This window comes from Colius striatus, chromosome 1 (genome assembly GCF_028858725.1).
Source record: "Colius striatus isolate bColStr4 chromosome 1, bColStr4.1.hap1, whole genome shotgun sequence".
NCBI classification, from domain to species: Eukaryota; Metazoa; Chordata; class Aves; order Coliiformes; family Coliidae; genus Colius; species Colius striatus.
This window is the reverse complement of record NC_084759.1, coordinates 158,896,847-158,915,785: the sequence shown is the minus strand read 5'-3', so window position 1 is coordinate 158,915,785 and position 18,939 is coordinate 158,896,847. Positions and strand designations below refer to the sequence as shown.

General features: G+C 45.8%; 1 protein-coding gene across 3 annotated transcripts in view; it reads right to left on the bottom strand.

The window, feature by feature from the left end:
- Positions 1-506: 506 nt before the first annotated feature.
- Positions 507-18,939, bottom strand: part of NTN4 (netrin 4) — a 44,649-nt gene continuing 26,216 nt past the window's right edge. For 2 of the 3 annotated variants that reach the window (XM_062015273.1, XM_062015289.1), the window contains exons 4-10: positions 15,138-15,264; positions 13,725-13,913; positions 7,256-7,472; positions 6,433-6,548; positions 5,184-5,252; positions 3,614-3,784; positions 507-2,247 (exon numbers count right to left, since the gene is read on the bottom strand). In XM_062015273.1, the coding sequence (XP_061871257.1) occupies positions 2,111-2,247; positions 3,614-3,784; positions 5,184-5,252; positions 6,433-6,548; positions 7,256-7,472; positions 13,725-13,913; positions 15,138-15,264 (1,026 nt within the window). In that variant the 3' untranslated portion in view covers positions 507-2,110. The remainder of the gene's footprint in view (positions 2,248-3,613; positions 3,785-5,183; positions 5,253-6,432; positions 6,549-7,255; positions 7,473-13,724; positions 13,914-15,137; positions 15,265-18,939) is intronic. The other variant, XM_062015281.1, reaches the window with a different exon arrangement.

Below are 18,939 nucleotides of genomic sequence, written 5' to 3'. Positions count from 1 at the left end.
GCTTGACTTCACTCTGGCTGGTTTTATAGACCTTTTGCCACAGCACTCCTTTCCCATAGCTTTTTATTTTTCCCCTCCCTTTACAATTTCAAATGGAGGGAGTGAACCTGACTTCTCCCATCTCCAGCTTGCTTTTCACAGGTAACTGCTCTGCAGCTCAGCCATCAGGCCTGTGCGGATGCAAGGATCTAGCTAGCTATGAAAATACTTAGGTACAATTCCCTTTCTTATAAGAAGAGCTTATAAGCCTCCACGTGGCATTTCTTTTTTACCACATGGTGAATTTTACTTCCCTGAGCAGAAAATATCCCCCATGACAGGGATATAGTTTAGTGGAGGGCTCGGTAGTATTTTGTTAGTGGTTGTACTTGATCTTAAAAGTCTTTTCCAACCAAACCAATTTTTTTACGATTCTCCCCACCGATGTCCATCTTCGCTGTGCTCTTTAGCACAGACCATGAAGACCACATTGCCAGTGGTGTAGGCAGTAACAAGAGACAAAGACATTGAAATCATAATATATTTATTACATACGCAGGATATAAAAACAAATTACCAAAATAGCATCATTTTCTCGTGAGTCCACAGGACCTTGAAAGAAAAATACATACGTAAAGTGGATTGGTAGACTCGTAACTTTTCTGCTGTTGTACGTTTTCCTTTTCTTTCCCCTCGCACTCATGAACAAAATACACTCTATGCAGTGTGGTTTAAAGATGCTTTACAGAAAAGATACATTTTAGTGCTGAAAACTGCAGTAAACTGTGCTATATTCTATACTGGTGTTAAAGAGGAAGTATAATGGCTGTATATATTGCAAACAGTAACATAGGAGAAAACAAATAGAATGTTCTGTTTTAAATACTAACATAAAAATAAAATAAACTCCAGGCCCACCATGAATCACTGGGTTGTGATACGTGAACGAGAGTCCTTTCCATTTCTCTGCATCCACTCCTCTTCTTACAGGCAGAGTTTTTCTCCTCTGGCAATTGCATTTTTTATCTCAAAGTCTCTTCTTCTTCTCATGCTGTGAAGTCTCTCTGGAGTCCTGCCCACGGGGTCCAAGTGCTGGTCTGAAGCTGGGACTTCAGTGCAAATACTTTATCTTTCAGATTGCATCCTCAGATACAGAGTAGCCAGTGCCAGGCTGGCCGTTCCCTTTATACCATTAATGCCGTCCAGCTTGGGGAGGGGGGTCTTCAGGAGTGCTTCAGTTTCAGGGAGTATTTTTCATGTGCCACCTTCAACCTTTTCTTTCCCCAACAGAATCAGACTTCCCACACCGTGAAGTGGCAGGTATTAAAGTGCTTTATACTACGAAATATTTACACTAGGGCTAGGTTCATTATTTTAACACTTCAAGGACAAAAGCTCGGAGCTGCTACACCCTCTGGAGCTGGCTCTTCTCTGTGGCTGTGCGGTGGGGGAACAGCTGGCCTCTGCCCCATGTCCCGCTTGTGCCAAGGCAGAGGGATTTGATCCACTCTGGCAGCTGTCTTGGCCAGGACTAGCAGAGAATTTAGCCCCCAAAACCTTCAGCGAGGTGCTCAGGTTAAAAGCAAGTGGTGCCTGATTCTCTTTGATGGGTGCCATGTCCTAACCTAAGGGGATGTTTCTAGAGAGCGGTCGTGACTGTCACACTGCTGCCAGGTCCTGCCCACTGCTGCGACCGTTGCCTTCCCCACAGCATCTCCCAGGAGCCTCTGGAAGTCACTCAGGATCCACGTTGGTGGCACTGGCAGCGGTGTTTTGCTTCTCAGCTGTAGCTTGTGGGCACGCTTTGCTTTTCTAGGGTGGCAATTTAGTATGGGGCAATTGGTGGCTTCATAAGAGTTGCTCCAACTGGAGTGAGACAAGCGTCTGCCCTTCCTTTTGTTTCCCTCAATGTAATGATGAGCTGGGCTCAGGTGAGCCCCTGGCAAATAAGCTACAGGTGAGTGAATGAACATCGGCCAGAAAGGGTTAAATTAGACAGTGCCTAGAACTCTGAATGCCTCGCTACACATTTTGGCACTATTTCCTTACATTCCAGTTTTCATCCTAGAGGTCTTCTCTCTGTGAAGGCTGTTGCATTTTGTGCATAAATGCCCTAAACAGTCACGCACATCTAGTTGCAGTCTCTTTTCAAAATCTCCAGGACCTTTCTTCCAAGAGCCGACTTCCACTGATGGACAAAGCTTTTCATGTTGACGACGAGTCTGCCTGTTCGGACGTCCTCATGTCCTGCCACGAGGTACTCTGAGCCTGCAAATCAGCAAAGCAGTCAGGGACTGCACAGCACTGAAGAGGCTGCAAAGTCAACCTAGATATCTAGTCCCATGTATAAAAGCATGTATGCAAAGGAATATTCATACATATTGATTTCCATTATGGCTATGAACCAGGAAATTATTTTGTGTGAGCTTGACTTTTTATCCAGCTGTTGTTGATTTATTCATCTGAAGGTCAGAAGCTCTTACTCTGAGAGCAGGTTAAATCTGCTGATATAGTATTGCCAACCATTCAGAAATGAATGTGGTAGCTAAAGAAAATAATGAGATTTAGAAAAAATATGTGGGATTGAATCTTAAAGATGCTCAAGTAACCATTATGCGTGGCAACAACTAAAGCATCAGTGTTATCAACAGTATTCTCATACTAAATCCAAAACACAGCACTGTACCAGCTGCTAGGAAGTAGATTAGCTATATCACAGTCAAAACCAGAACAATATTGCTGAGTAGCACTTATCCTAGGTCAATGATTTGCCAGTTTCCCACGCTCTACCAGAAAGCAGGTGCACAAGAGGCTGGGAGGAAGCATGGCCATGACAGCTGATCCAAACTAGCTACAAGGTTATTCTATTCCATGGGACATCATGCCCAGTATAGAAACTGGAGGGTGTTGCAGGGAGGGGCAGATGGCTGCTTGGGAACTGGGTGGGTATAAGAGGGTGGTGAGCAAGTGCATTGTGCATTATTTGGGGTACTATGAAGAAAACTAGCTCTAACCCAGAGAAACCTAGTACTTGAGTGTGGGGCTGCCCTGCACACTCAGTGTCTGGCAGCTTCCATGGCATTCTTCCAGGTTCGTAATAAGGCAGCTGCATCGGGGCTTTATTACTTGCATTTGTATTGCATATTGTAAAATGAAACAGATGTATCTCTTTAATTATAGATTTATGGTGTTTTAGCCGTATCCAATGTCTTAATATACTTAAACTGTAAAGTCTGGCCTAACAATACTGCTTCATCTGACCCTTGCACCCGACAAGACTTCCTGACTAAAGCTGTGCTATCAGGGCAGCTTGCCTTCAAAGCCAAAGACAGTCATGCCAGTGGAGATGAAAGAAAACTGCAACACCCCATCAATGAATAATGTTTCTGTGTGCTCTAGCCCTGCAGACAGCCCTTTCCCCTAGAGGAAGTTTTGAGTGCTATACGTGTAAGGGATGTCTCAGCACTGAAGCTGGCAATTCAATGATTGCAGGAGACTGCTGCTGGAATCTAAATGATGTGATAGCTAATGATCTTTTAATTAACACTGGACTGTAATCTCAGCTCATGGGCATGAGGGGATGAAATCTGTGTAAACATGGTGGAGATTGTACTGCTCAGGGAGTCAAACCTACCAGGATTGAGGATGGGACAAGTGCAGCCTCTGTTAGTCCAGGATTCAGGATAGAGTGTCCTCTTGCCCCGAAGGATCTTCAGCTTTGTAGATTTCAAGACTTTCTTGATCTTCACATTGACTTCTGCATGGGAGCCTTTGTCATGAGCTGACAAGATCTTTGTCTTGATCACTGAGAAGACATAAATTCAAATCCAGGAACATATTAAAAAGTTTACAGTGCTCTCTTTTGTTTTGGGTTTTGGGTTTTTTTTGTCTAATGCAGGTGTCTGGGCGAAGCAATTAGGACAATTAATTTGTTACAGAGGAGTTAGCCTGGTGCTCCTTGCCAAGGAGCCCAGGGTCAGCGTGGACATCAGGGGAGCGCATATGTTCTCCTGCACAATGGACACTTAGGGCTCAGTATCATGCGTGAGCCTCCCATGAATGATTCTGACGCCTACACTGGTAGATATCACCATATGGTGATGTTTTCTTCAGCACTATGTGTTAAGAAGCTCAGGGAAACCTTTCCTCCTGCAGTATGGCCTCCCAAACCTTATGATGAGCCCTATAATTCACCTGTGTCTCCAGTTTAGCTGACATCTTTGCATGTTGAGTGACGAAAGGGTGGGAAACCTGAGTGCACTTTAGATAAGATTTATGAACCTGGGGGTTTTGCGACCTTTTTTTTGTTTTTTGAAATTTCTTATCTTTTGCAAGATTAAACAGGGTCACTATCGCAGCCAGGGAGCAAAGCAAAGCAGAATCAGATTTTTTCCTAATATTGCTAAGCCAGGGCTATATTTCAACAGCTGGCGGCCCTTTGAACCTCCCTTTGTGGATTGCTCCACAGCCTGCAGAGGTAGTGGTTATCTCTGTGCGTTATCAACTTCAGTGCAAGACGAAACAGGTGCAAGAGACCCCTGGAAGACTGTGAAGGAAGGGAGTGCCACACACAGCATTCCTTGCTCTGCCATGGTATGAAGGAGATGGTTCACCAGCGCACACTGGGAAGGTGTTGGGAAACAAAGTGCCTCCTCTCATTCATTCGAATCCAATAGACACATAGACAATATACATCACCCCACTGTAACAGCTGAGCTTTGCTGACAGGGGGAAGCTCTCCGTGGCTGCCAGAGCTGTTTTCTCTGTGTAGTGTCTTGTGTGATGACTGTACTCCTTGCATTCACTGTAATCCAGACTTAGTTACTTCTTGACTGTTCTTGAGGCACCTGGTCTACACACAGAGGTTCAGTGACCCATTTTTAGTAACAATGCTTTATAGTCTGTCTGGGACCTAGACAATCTCTCAGAGACATTTCCAGCTCTTGTCCTCTTGGTGATTTTGGCACAAGGATATTTGGGCAGCTAGAGAGGTGCTTAATTGAGCAAGATGCTTCACTCACTTTGACTTGGCACCATGGTATATATACATTTCGGAAAGGTCCAAGATCTACACTTAGACTAAATGGCCCATGGATTTGGCAGGACAGTGAGATACACACAGCAGCATCTCTCACACTTTACACACTCTTGCAATGCTTCACAGTACCTCCCTTTATGCTGCAACAACCTCACCAACAACTCACCGTAGGTGTACTTCATCCCGCAGAAGACCTTGGGATTCCCTAAAACTTGCTCTTTGCATTCGCATTTACCTGGGGAAAGAGAAGGAGGTAAATGGCTGTGGCTTGTGCTTCAAAGACGGGAGCCTTTGTGGGCAGAGCCTGGGACCTGGCAGAGGTTTTCACGTGGTTCATAAACCCCGTGCAACAAAACTCCCTATTTTCAGTTCCAGGCTGAATATACAACCTTAGTCCAAGGGCAATTATTCCTTGTTTACAATTTGAAGAGAAGGGAAACAAAGGCCTTATTATTTTGACCGAGGATGCAAATAACACACATGTTTTCCCCCCATGGTATTTTCCACGCCGCAATGTACCAGACAAAAATTTTCAAAGGAAACGTTGCAGAGGTTAAGGCAGATTAATGACTTCCGTGATCTCAGAACAAAGAATAACATGATATACTTATTTACGTTCAAAATGAAGTTGCCCAGACAAACGATGGAGTTTTCCCCTCAATTAACTCAATTATTGTATCTTTGAGATTTTATCACGCCGCTTGCTGCAGATGGAGGAAATTACGCTTGCCCGCTTGCATGCAGCAACTGCGAGGGAGAACGGCCTGACGCTGCGCCGTGGGGCCAATCTGCTTCGCAGCAACCTCATGCAGCACCCGCCTCCTCCACGCTGCGGGGAATAGGAGGGAAATAACTTCCCCAGCTGAAGCCAATAGCTGAAATTCCAAGTCACCTCGAATTGCATCGTAAGCTGCAATTGATGCCAAAATTGTTGTGAGTATCAGGGAATTATACGTTTATTTGGAAGTTTCCAATTCTCTGCCTGTGAAAACCCACACACTAAATAATGGTGCTGGTTTGTCCAGCATGTAGTAGTTCTGGTGAATATGAAGGCACATTCAAAACACGATGGCCAGGTAAAACATGAGAGTATTGAGCCTTGAAATTCAAAGCTGGGATTGCAAATTTAGGCAGCTGACTCTTGCCTTACCAACAGTTAATGCTGAGTGCAGGCTTTCAGCATGGAGCAACTGCCTAAAGAGTTTGCACTTCTTCACATTGATGGGATGAGCTGTAAGTCTCCTCTAGCTCATGGAGGGAAAGGAGGTGGTTGCATAGGATGTTAACGGTATAATGTCCATGCCTTCCTGAAATTGCCAGAGTGCTAATTACAAGCCAGTGCAGAAGGTTGTACCCATACTGGCTGCTAGCAGGAGGGATGGGGCAGGGAAACATGTGTGAAGCTTTTGTCCTACCAGAGTGCCGGAGAGCCGAGAAGCCCTGCTCGTCCTCCCAGCCCCAGGCAGGCTCGCTCTCATTGAGCATGGCCTGGAAAGGAGGTGCTTCGTTGTGCCAGGTCACATCTGAGCTGCTGGGGGGAAAAGGAGATGGTCAGCCTTTCTCTGGGAGCCAGTGGAAAGCAGGGCCAACATCCACCTGTCCTCTGGGTGCAACATGACTGTACAGCATGATGATGGTAAATGCAAAGCGTGGTTTTGGAAAGTGAACAGGTTGAGTGTTGCCAGAGTGGGTCATGAATCCATTTTGGGTTTAAAGTATATTGTAGGGATTTATATGCTATAAATATCCCCTGTGTGGTAAGAAAAAAACCAAAATATAAGATCTGGAAGGTGGGGTATTATTAAAAAGCACTGCCTTCTAAAATTCAGAGCTTGACTTCAAGTCCAACACAGTCCATGCAAGCTGAGTTGTAACAGCAATAATATCAAGCCTGTGGGCTCCTCTCGTTCACATGTTCCTGAGGCCAAATACTGAGGATAGAAAACAACTGTGCAGGTTATGGAAAACATCTGATACACTAACACCAGCACCAAGAGCAAATAATCCAACATCACCAGTGCCTTGCAAGTGTGCCAGGCATCCAGGTGAATCACAGCCTCATCTCCCTCTCTATCCCCAGTTCCTGACCGTACCAAACCCCAAATCCTTACTATTAATGCCTATTTTTCATCTCGTGTGCCCATGCATCAACAGAGTCAGTACAGTGCCTTCCCTGGGACAGACATGACAGAGGTTATCATGAAGGCTGGGAGATGCAGGCAGGACTCCCCAACTCACCTGCTGCTGCGGCAGTCGCCAGTGCGGGGGTCACAGCTGCGGGCACAGTCGCAGGGACGGCAGCCGTAGGCCCCGAAGCCCCAGTACCCGGGCAGGCAGCGGTCACAGTGGGGCCCCGCCACGCCAGGCTTGCAGGGGCAGTCTCCGGTGCTGGGGTCGCAGAAGGTGCGGGGGCCCAGCGGGAGTGTGGCTGATCCCAGCGGGTGGCAGGAGCAGGCTGTGGGAGATACGGGGGCAGGGGGGAGAGGGCATCCATGGGTGAGAAAACTCTGCAGGATGACAGTGTGGGAGGTGCCAGCAAACCCCCCGCTCTGCATACAGACACTGGATTTTTTTTCCCCTAACCCATCTAAATCTGCACAGAATGTCTCTTTGGAATTTGTATGATTATAACTTTTGTTAGCTATATTAATTAGCCAGCTTATCCTGGTGTCTTGTTATGTTTTGCCAAACAGGCCTTTGTATCTTTCCTTATAGTATCCGGACTCCAGCCCAGCCCAGTACTTGGGGGTGTGCCTAGTTCACAACGATGTTTAAGCAGCTGTGGCTGCTTCATTGCAAAAATGAATCAGAGCATAATTGCCTTCTGAAGTAATAACAACTGTCTTGCATCCAGGGGGTTAAAAAAACTCTTCAGAATGGTCATTTTAATTAAAGTGAAGGCTAATAAAAAAATACCTCTCTGACTCTGATTTTCTTTTAAAGCCATCTGCCCAGGGAAAGTGTGGAGTCTCCTTCTCTGGAGGTTTTTAAAACCTGCCTGGACATGTTCTTGTGTGACCTGATCTTGGTGAATCTGCTTAGCAGGGGGTTGGACTGGATGGTCTCTAGAGGTCCCTTCCAACTCCTATCATTCTGTGATTCTGTGATTTCAAAATATTAAAAGAACAACAGATCAGAGATGTACTTTTGCATATATCCATGACATGGGTTTGCAGAACACGTCAGAAACTCTGTCTGCCCTCTGCCTTTCTTCCCTACCCCACAGCCCCTTGTAGCAGAACGATGAGCTGGAAGCATACCAGGATATGACCAAAAATCAGAAAGGATGCCTTAAAATAGGTGGTGTGAAGCTTTCTTTGATTACTTCTTAGGATTCTTGTTTTGCAGAAATGTGATTTGTGTCTGTTGCAAGACTACAGTCTTTTTTTCCCCCACAGATGTTAATATTTTCTAAAATCAGAAAGTGTGAGCCACACCTCTGATCCCATGACCCAGCCAGCAGGCAACATGGTGCTTCATGAGACCAGTAGTCGGATGACTCGTGTTCTCCTTCTCTTGGGGTTTGATTCTCTGACCAGGATGTGTTACCATGTGCATTATGTAAAAAAATTCCCTGCCCAAAGGCTTTTCTCTAAAACTCTGTTTATGTTAAAATCTGATTTTCCAAGAAAATTTAATTTGGAGGAAAATTTTTCCACCAAATTCTAAAAGAAATACTTTTATTTTGCAACTGTAAAGGCAATAAAACAGAAAAGCTGCTGCATGCAACACAACCTTTCTTTCTCTTAAAACACTTACTGCTGCACAACATTTTTGTGGTTTCAGGGATTTGACGTACCTGGAGTGTCCCTTCAAAATATTAAAGGATAGGTTAATATTGGCAGTTAACTTAGAGGCGACTATGATTCCAAAATCTCTGCCAAAGTAATCCCCAAATTTTCCCCACCCTTCTCATTCCCAAACAAATATAATTACATAAAATTAAAAGATTAGAAAACCTCTCCACAAACTGCATAACTAGCTGCAGGCAGTGTACTCTGGTACCTTTAATAGCATAGTTTTCAACAGCGCCTACTGAGACTTGCATACCTTTCTCCTGAAGTCTGTGAAGTGTTTTACACCTGACACATGTAGCCAAATGCTCACTTTTCCTACTAGATGTGGTGGGTATTTCTGGCATTCCTCAGCCCCTTCAGGGGAAATATCAAGCACTTAAAGCTCTTCTGTTCTCCTGCAGTCAATAAGCTAAATCCACTGCTTAGAGAGAGATTTGGTCATGTTTTGGTTGGGTTTCATGTGAGATTTACACCCAACCCTCTTGGGTTTGGCGGTTTTTATGTTTTAGACAATGCTTTTGCAAAAAGCTTTTCCTAACCCAAAATTTAACAGCAATGGCCACACCACGGTGAGGCAAGAATATGAAATTTACAAAGGCTGTTATGAAAAATACGTCAGCAAGCTCATAGGCAATTCAAAAGCCAATTAAAAATGAGCATGAAGTTGACTATACTTTTCAGTCAGAGCTGCAAAGAGATGTGTTGTAAAGGTTTGTCATTTCTACAAGGGCTATGAACTCGCCCCCATGAACCATGTCCTTCCTGGCTGCTTCCCTGTGAGCTACCAAGACACTGGCCTGCTTTCCATTGCTGGCTGGTGAATTAAAGCTTTTTGGTCTTGTACCTTGGGTGGCTGAGTGGCGTTAATCCCAATGTTTTGGGTGGCAAATTTACAACAGGAGAAATGTTTGTGACGTGCTGCAGTAGGGACGTGCTGAGCAGTGCAGAGATGTAAAGGTCAGCCCATCACTAAGCACCAAGCATAGAAATGAAACTCTAGGGCTCAAATGTGAGTGTATTGAACCAACTTTGAAAGAAACGCATGAAAATAGGACCAAGTGCTTCCATACTAGGGCAATGGCAGGAAGGAAAGGACTGCAGGACTTATACAACATTTGGCAGCTTCAGCTACTGCTCCCTCATGGGGCTGCTGTGCTGTGTTGTTTTTAGACCACACTTTCCTTCTTCCACTCAATCTTCAACTCACTGTAGCACAGGTAGTAGGAGACCCACTGGAGGAAGGTGAGAGGAGCAGCCAAATAGCAGATAAAGAAGCTACAGACAGTGTTGGATGTATTGGAATACAAGGGCACAGAATGCAAAACTCTCAGCGCTCAAAACTTCAGGACACCTGTCTGTGCTGTGGCCATCCCAACAGGGAGGCTGGGGGTTTCCATAGCTAAGGGAGCTCCAGTGAGAGAAGGTCTTGCTGGGTGCTACTAGCCGGGGACCAAGAGATACCTTCCACATACTCAATCAGTTTGACTTCTTTTCTGTAAAGGTTTGTAAGCAGCACTGTTAAAATGCTGATTTACCACCCTGTACTACATAGTACTATTTTGCCCGTGACTTCCATACACATAGGAACTAACAGCCACCTGTCCTGGTGTCACATGTGCCGACTGGGATCAAAAGCCAGTGAGTGGGACTCCAGCAGAGCAGGTGACATTGTTGTGTTTTTTTCAGCTGCCAGCTAACCTTTGCAAATGACAAATATTTGCCCTCCAAAACCTACAGTTGAAAAGCAAAAAAACCCCCCGGCAATTATGAAACCTTATTTATTGTCTGCAATTATACTGTAGCTGAGGCTTAAAAACTCATGAGGGATGTAAAGAAAAGGACCGATAGGTATGGCGGGGGAAAGAGCCATCAGATTGCTGTTTTAAACAGCACAACGTCTCATTTTATCAGGTACACACCTACTCCTGAGTAAATATTATATCCGCTCTTCGCCTACAAGATGCTTTAAAGTATCCTTAAAGATTATGGCTTAACAACTCCTTTATTTACTTTGACCTTGGTATTTTTAATTTTTCAGTGCTACCCTGTGGTTGAGCAACAATGGTACTTTGAGCCAGAAGTGAGCAGGCAATGCTGTGGCTTCTCCAGAAAGAATAACAGGGCACCACGCACATCCCTTGTTATTGTAGACCATGGCACAGTCCTTGGAAATGTGCCAGGCATAAGCTGTAATCAATCTTATATAATTTAATTTAACAGTCATTAGTCATTAGCTGCCAGGTTCTCCTGTGAGCTGTTGGGTTCCCAGGTGCAGGGAGCAACCCCAGCAGCAGGAGACCAGAAAGGAAACAATGAATGGGTGTTAGGGAAGAAAGTACTGTGAGGGTTTGAGAAGCAAAGCGACAGAAAAAAAGACCTGTGTGTTTGTAGCAATAAGATCTCTGAAAGGAGAGCATTCAGATAATCCCTACATTTTCGTGGAATCCAGTTCACGCTGAGGAAAGATGCCTCCCTGAGGTACTTGAGCACTATGTGCTTTGTAATTCATAAATACAAAAAAAAGGAAAAAAAGCCAACAAAGTAGATGCACTTAATGCAGAAGGTGGAAACACAGACTTTTTCTCACTGTGTTCAAAGCTATCTTACAGTTCCTGTCAAGTATTTTACCTTTGGCCTTTAAATACCGGAGTTCACGAATACATAGTGGTCCATAAAGAGGCTGGATTGTTGCCTTAAAGAGTAGAAGAAACAAATCTGTAGTCTTTATGTCAGGAACATTTTTTGGGGAGGGAAAAAAGGGTGGAGAATGGAATGCCATGGGCCAGTGATTTCAAGATGAATGCAGAAAGCCAAGAGGACCAAGCACTGGCATACGTCAACAAAAACACCCATTAATCATCTCATCTCCACAGCTTCTTCCTGCCCAGAAGGGCTGGGAGAAATGTTTTAATCAAGTCTCCTGGGATCTGGCTGACATATAGCTAATGACGTGATGCAATGCCTGACTTCATTAGTGCTGGTCTAACTTGCACACAGGCACATGCATGCTGTTGGCAGCCTTCCCTTTGAGCCATAGCTGTTGTGCAGCCATACATCCCAAGACCTCTGTTTCTGTCTGCTTTTGCAAGGAAGGATGCTCTGTGCTGGCTAGCCCAGGAGGTGCCATTTGACTCCCTTGAAGACCCTCCAAACAGCCTCAGGATTCGGACTGGGCATTTTCACACCAGGAAAACTCTACAATGAGTCCCTTGTGAAACTTCACCTCCTCGATGGGTGCATGAGACATCACAGGAGATGGTGGCCATTCCTCTCACCTCCAAGGGGAAGGTTATTTTTAGGTGCTCAGAAGACTGCACTCAAACTGGTGCCAAAGCTTGACTTGGCTTCAATGTCTTTGGAAAATGCATGCCTTTCCCTGGTGGGAGCTGGCATGTAAAGATCAAGAACTAAAATCTCAGTAAAGGTAGCACAACCCCACTAAATGCCCATTTTGGAGCTTGAGGGTCACATACAACATTTACCTCAGTCTTTTGTCCTGCATTATCTATCAGGAGTCAATGAATGCAACTGGGGTTTTTTAATTAACAAGGCTGAACCTATGAGTTAGAAAAAAACCCTCAAGCCTCTAAGTGCAAGTTTCAAACCTGTTTTCTTACTAATGAGACTCTTCATTGCTTAAGTTCTGGCGATAATTACAGAGGGAAAGTATCTGATGTTTTAGAGGAGGAGACTTGGAACTTGGATGTACACAAGGAGGTGAAGGAGCTTTAAAGTCATTGAATTCACTGTTTAAAAACCAAATTTGTGTACATACTACAGCAATGAAATAATTATTTACACAAGTAATGGAGAACTGTGGTCAATTTTGTTTTCATAAAGAGAATTAGGGTTGTAAACCAGGCAGTTCAGCTGTTACTGCTTCTCCTTGCAATGAGTGAAAGGCAAAGAGGAGAAGGACTTCTGAAACAGGCTGGCAGGGCTGCCGGGAGTCTCACAAGGATGATGAATGTCAAAGGAGGGGGACAAAAGTGGTTGTTCCTCACCTGACCTCACAGACGAAAGTAAAACTGCACACATCCTACCCAGCCAAGAAAGGTTCATCTTTCTTTAAATGCAGGTACTTCTTTGGTGGAGAGAGATGTGCTCAGTGTATCCTCAAATTACACAAGAAGGGGGTCAGCTGGATTTTCCTCTGCCACTCATGCAGGTCCTCCTCCAGATTTGATTCACTGAGGAGAAATCTGATGAAGCCAGGGGGTGGTTGCAGGCACAGAGTAGAGAGCATGCTGCACCCTGTATTTAGCTGACTAGTGCAATATGCTCAGCGAGGTCTGGGGACCCATAATCCTCCACAGTGAGTGACCATCCTCACTGTAGTCCTCAGAGAGCACGGCTTCTGGATCACTGCTTGTGCTTGGGAAATCTTTCATTTCACATGCAGTCGAGTCATTACCTTTGGCCTGGCCTCCTTGGTGTCAGGACTTCTGGAATATCATTTAACTCGTGTTCCTGTCTCTCCCTCCATGCCCACCTGCTGCTGCTGCCAACACGCACTGGTGGGCGATGCTATTTATCAGCTGCACCCATCTTGGCTGAGGCACCCTGCTTCTAAAGTTGTGGAATCACCAAAGAAGGAGAACAGAACAAGCAAACATGATGCAGCTTTTCCTCTCCAAAAATAGCAGGAGAAAGTCAATGAATCATCTCTCTTCTCCTGCCCCCAAGCTACAGGGATCCTTGGGACAGATTTGTCAACAGCATCTTCAGGCTTTCACCCTGCAAACCACACCATTGCTTTTTGCAAACAGCATCAAAAAGGGAATTAAAAGAGCTCCCCGTCCTTCAATGAAGCAAGAAGGTTGCTCAAAAGAGGGGCAGGAAGATCTCACCTTTCCTTTGACACCCTTGCACTTCAGAAGCACTTTGCTAGCAAAAGGTCAGTGACTTACGTTTGCAGGCATCTGGGGCAGAGAAAGGCTTCCTGAGGTCTCGGTAGAAGCCTGGTTTGCAGCGTTGGCAGTGCTGCCCTTCTGTGTTGTGCTGACAGTTGTCACAGACGCCGCCGCTGCGATTGCCTGATGCCAGCCACGCATCCATGTCAAAATGACAAGTGTCGGCATGCCCATTACACTTGCACGCTGAGATGAAGCCAAAGGCAACAGAAAGACTCATTAAGGCAGTGAAAGATGCTGATTTATAGAAAAAGAGACACAAAATCCCAAACTGTGTTTTGGAATGGCAAACCTGACGTATGAGCCCATTATTCATCCAAATGCATGTAGTATCATCACGTCATTCACGCTCCCCAACCTCTAGAGGTGCCATTTAAGAAAAAAAGAGCTCTAAAAAATTCTTTAACTCTTTTATTTCCAGTGTGAGTGTCCTAGTACAAGGAGAGCAACACGGTCAGGTTCCCATACTCAGTGGTCCTGCCTGGGCACGATCTTTCCCTCCCTGCTTTAGAAACCAGCATCTGCCATGTTAGTGCTGCCAGGATGTTTCTGGCATCCAGCAGAGGGAAAAGGCAGGTCAAGGGAGGTGTGTGAGAGAGCGAGCTTTCCCTGCACTGGCAGTGGAGGAAGTCTGGATGCCCACAAATCTGAAGTCAAGGGCAAAGTGAGATCTGTCCTAGCCATAGTTCATCAAAGGCTGCTGGTGGAAACAGGGATTCACTGCCATTGCCTTGGGGAACATCCATACTGCAGTGAGTGTGACCACAGCTCACGTTAAGCAGCAGCAGAATGACATTTGGCTCATCTGCAAACCTGCCTGGGGTGATGTGCTCCGGCCTCAGTGCTCCCTTCTAGACTGCTGCTGTCACTGAAGCAGATCGCTCCATCACTTCTGCGGTCTCCTGCAGCCTGCACTCTACCTGAGCATTCCTCCCCAGCACCTCAGAAGTAATCCTCAAACCTTCCCAGAGCCTGCAGATCCTCCAGTCCCCAGAGCCCACCTCCAGCAGCAGAAGGCCACACCTCTTGCAAATGTCTGTGTCAGCAGTGCCCACAGAGGGGACAATGATGGCCCCATGCCACCTCCAAGGCACCCTGGCAAGCCACAGTGTGCTCACAGCAGAAGACTGTATCTCAAGGAGATGAGAGGCCACACCAACAGACAACACAGTCTTGTAAGGATTTCCAAGTGAGGGGCTGTGCAGACAGGGCCATCCCTACCACACAAACATGAAGTGGGTGCTGGGCAGGAGCATGGCATTGTCTCTGCACTCTCTGAGCTGCTTCACGAGCACATGTCTACCTCCCCAGTACCTGCTGCCTCTTGGAAACACAGGAGAAAGGCACACAAGGAGGAAATGTTTCACTCTGGCAGAGGCCCTGGAGACTCTGTTCCTGCTGGATACTTACACTGACACTCTTTGGGGGCTCCGGTTTTGCCATCGGCCGCCTGCCAAGGCTGGTCGTTGTAGAGCGGGGCACAGTGCTCGCAGTGGGATCCTGCTGTGTTGTGCTTGCACATGCATTTCCCATGGACCTGTTAGAGGACAGAGAGCAGGGGTCACCCACAGCAAAGCCCAAATTGTCTCTGAGGCAGAAGCGACACCCACATACAGGAGATATTATGCGAGCTATTTGCCATTGCATAGGCTAGAAAGAGGGCTAGCCTGATGTCTGCCTTGATTTCCAGTTCAAAGGCAAACATTCTTCATTCACACTGTCAATTAGATTAGTATTCCAGCTGCAGCACGATTTTCCAGGAGAGATTAAAAAAAAAAGCCAAGATTCAAAGCATCCTTGGGAAACTCTGTAGAACCTTTCATATTTTCTCCCTCCCAAACACAAAGATACTCTTGCAATACTTCAGGAATAGCACCCACAACCTCAGCATCCAGCTCTGTGTGCCCAGCCATCACAAAGTATGAGAAAAATGAAATTGAAACCCCTGAAATGTAGATATCTACTCATCCTAGGCAGAATTTTTGCCCCAGAAAGGAAGAACCAAAGATAGCACAAGGACTATGAGTGACTATACTGGGATATGTTCATGACAGATAATTTAACAGCTAGACAGCCTAGCGTAAGGGGGTAATTAGAGATGAAAAGCCAGCGTAGCATACTTGGTGCCAGCTGCCCTCTCAGCCGCTGGCATTACTCACACTGTTGGCAAATGCAAAGAAAACAGGACGTAGCTGGAGGGCAGGAGCAGCCCGGCAGCCCCTAGATGCAATGAAATTAAGCTCTGAAACAGCATGACTCTGCTGGCAAGGCTGAAAGCCCTGCGTTTTCCTTTGGAGCATGGCAGGCAGCTACCTATCACAGCTATTTCAGTGGCTGTCTGCCCTTGTAGCTTTACCCTGCTCAAAGTTTTGCTGTGTAGAAAACTGTACATAAATACACAGTTTTTACTAAGAGCATTTCAACTGCAAGTCTAACCTAGAGGCATCCTGGTTATCTGGCCCGAAGCTGGGGCATGTCTTCAACTGCTCCTGGAAAATGCCACCTTTCACTCTGTTTAACTTATGTTCTTTTTTAAGTGTGCTGTCACTATCTGTATGACTGGCTGCCGAGACCTGCTGCAAAAAGGGTTCCTGTGAAAAACCTGAACAGTAAACAAAACCGAAGAGGACCTTGAACATGCTGTAAACAGCTCCTGCTTGTTACGTAGGTACAGACACACATGCTCCCACACACACTCCTGGCTAATGATGGCTTTGATTTATTTATTTCTAAATAATACATTTCAGCTGCTCTCTTACAAGGGTCAGATGTAACCAGTACAGATGAAACTTCAAAACTGACCTTGAAAGTCCTTAGAAGACTTTTCGGCAGCAATGCAAATAGCAAAAACTATCACAAACTTCTCAAGTGATCCTTTCCTGCCTTATTAACATGTCTGGATCATCGAAACAGGAATAAGCAAAATGCAGTACAGCAACTGAACTGCATAAGCAATGGACAGACACAGACAGAGTCAGGCAGAATGCACAAGCATCTAAGCTACAGTGCAAATAGACAACATCACTTTCTGTGCTACTTGGCCCCACTGTGGGTATCAGCTGGTCTCACCTCACATACTAGTTGGTCTGTCTGGCTTATCACATTGTTATATGCTTAAATGTGTGCTAATGTTAGAAAAGAATGAGAAGCAAATATAGAAAAGAAACAAAACAAATTTGCAGAGGGAATATCTAGTTCTCAAAGCACGCCTTGTGTTTTGATATTTTCATTTTTGCTACCATCTACAAAATGTTCCTCACACTGTCAGATGCTTTGCTTTCCTAAAGTTATCACTCTTCAGTAAAACTTCTCTCATGTATTTTTTTAGGCAATGTTGACATACACACACCAATGTTACAAAACTACTTCACACACATTTAAAGGCATCCACGGAAATTGCTTAAACCTGTATTGGCCATGTGGCCATTTTTGGGTGCTTTGATGCCATTTTTTGGTAGGGGCTTCTTGCAAGCCCTTTGGCTGAGTGGTTAGGGCTAAACAGGTTGTGGTAGCCTGAACCATATCTGTGACCAGAGAAATCCTTCAGCTTGTTCCTCAAAGGACTGTCACAGCTGTTAGAGACCCATCAGGCCTGGGACATGTGTGATCAGGAGGGGAAGGTGACTTGAGGAACCCAGAGAGTGCCATGGGGAAAACTAGGAGGTCTCTTGGTGCTTTGGCAATCATGATGGCAGAGTTACGAGGGCATGGGAGAAGATTTACAAACAGGGCTATGTCTCAGGCATGAGGACTCTTGGGATTACTGTGGAGACACATGCCCCCCTCCCCCAACCTGTGTCCATGACCTTCAGCCTCACCCCTCAAATTCAGCTCCCCACTTGCCAAAGCTGCACAAAGAATCAGTGGGGGCTCAATCAATCAGCCAACTGCTACTCAGCATTAATAACATCCCACTCTGAAACTCCGCAGCACCTAAGAAACCCTCAAAGGATTAAGCATCCCAAGAGAGTGAGGCAAAACTCCCCGCTGAGGAGCATTCACAGCCTCATTTTCTCAAAGCCCAAGTACTGTATAATAGAGGATGTAGTTTTGCCAGAATAGGGGGAGGTGGGTGAAAATCAAACAGAAGAGGATGGGGAGCCCAAGAACCTAATGCACAGCCATTAACTTGGCACGCGGAGCTAATAAGTAAACCCCTGAATGGCTGTGCAGCAACTTATTAATATTCATCTGCATGTGAATTCTAAAGAAAAGAGGTTTTATAAACTTGAAAAACTGCTGCAGCAACAGCAGGCTTAAGGGCTCTCAGATGCTGTGGTAAGGAGTGCTGCAAAAGAGCCAAATTTGGAGATGGTTCAAATCAAGGCAGCTACTGTTTAAATAGACGTCAAGGCAGATAGGGTATGATGCTCCTGATGTTGATTGCTTGTAAAGCTGTGATGCACCTGGAAGGAAAGAAATGAATGGCCTGTCTGAAAACTTAAAAAAATAACAGAATAGCATGATTCTGACTTCTGTGCAAAAGCAAGCACAGGACCAACACAGATTTGGGCTCCTAAACTCTCATGTAGGTGAGTGTTGTTGCAGCCTGAGTCAGGAGGAACCACATATCCCCAGCCCTTATTGTAAGGACTATGCTTTGCAGTCTCCTTTCCTCCAGGGTTTACCACAACCAGATGCATTAGCACCTTCCTCAGGTGCTCCTTACCAAGCTCAGATCCCACTGTGGATCCTGCACTTCCTCTGCACACCTTGGAGCAGGCTGGGTTGGGCTGGCCATTCAGGAGCCCAGCCTGCCATGCACACTTTGGAAACCTGTGTGTCCCTGCTCACTGCCTGGCTGGGCACACATAATCTCATCAGGATTCGCATCTGGATGAGCACCCACAGAGGCACTGGGATGTGTCAGCCCAGCCGGTCCCACTTCTGCATCCAATGTAGCCACACAGGCTGGGCTGTGGGAGCAAGCTTTGGAAAAGGCAGCGGGGTTCCCAGTTCCCACAGTGCCGAGCCTTTACAGCAGTGCTACTCAATCGGGCTGGACTCTGAGAAAACCCTACCTCTTGGAGTTCCCCTCAGGTTCCCTGGTAGCCCTGGCCCCTCTTGTCCAGGCAGAGTAGAGCTAACGAACAAGTTAACCAGCTAATGGCCAGCCTCAATCAAGTGAGGGGAGAGAAATGGGGTCTTTAATATCTTGTTTCTCAGCATGAGAGTTTGGGTAACAATCTCTTTTCCCTATTCCTTTTTTTTT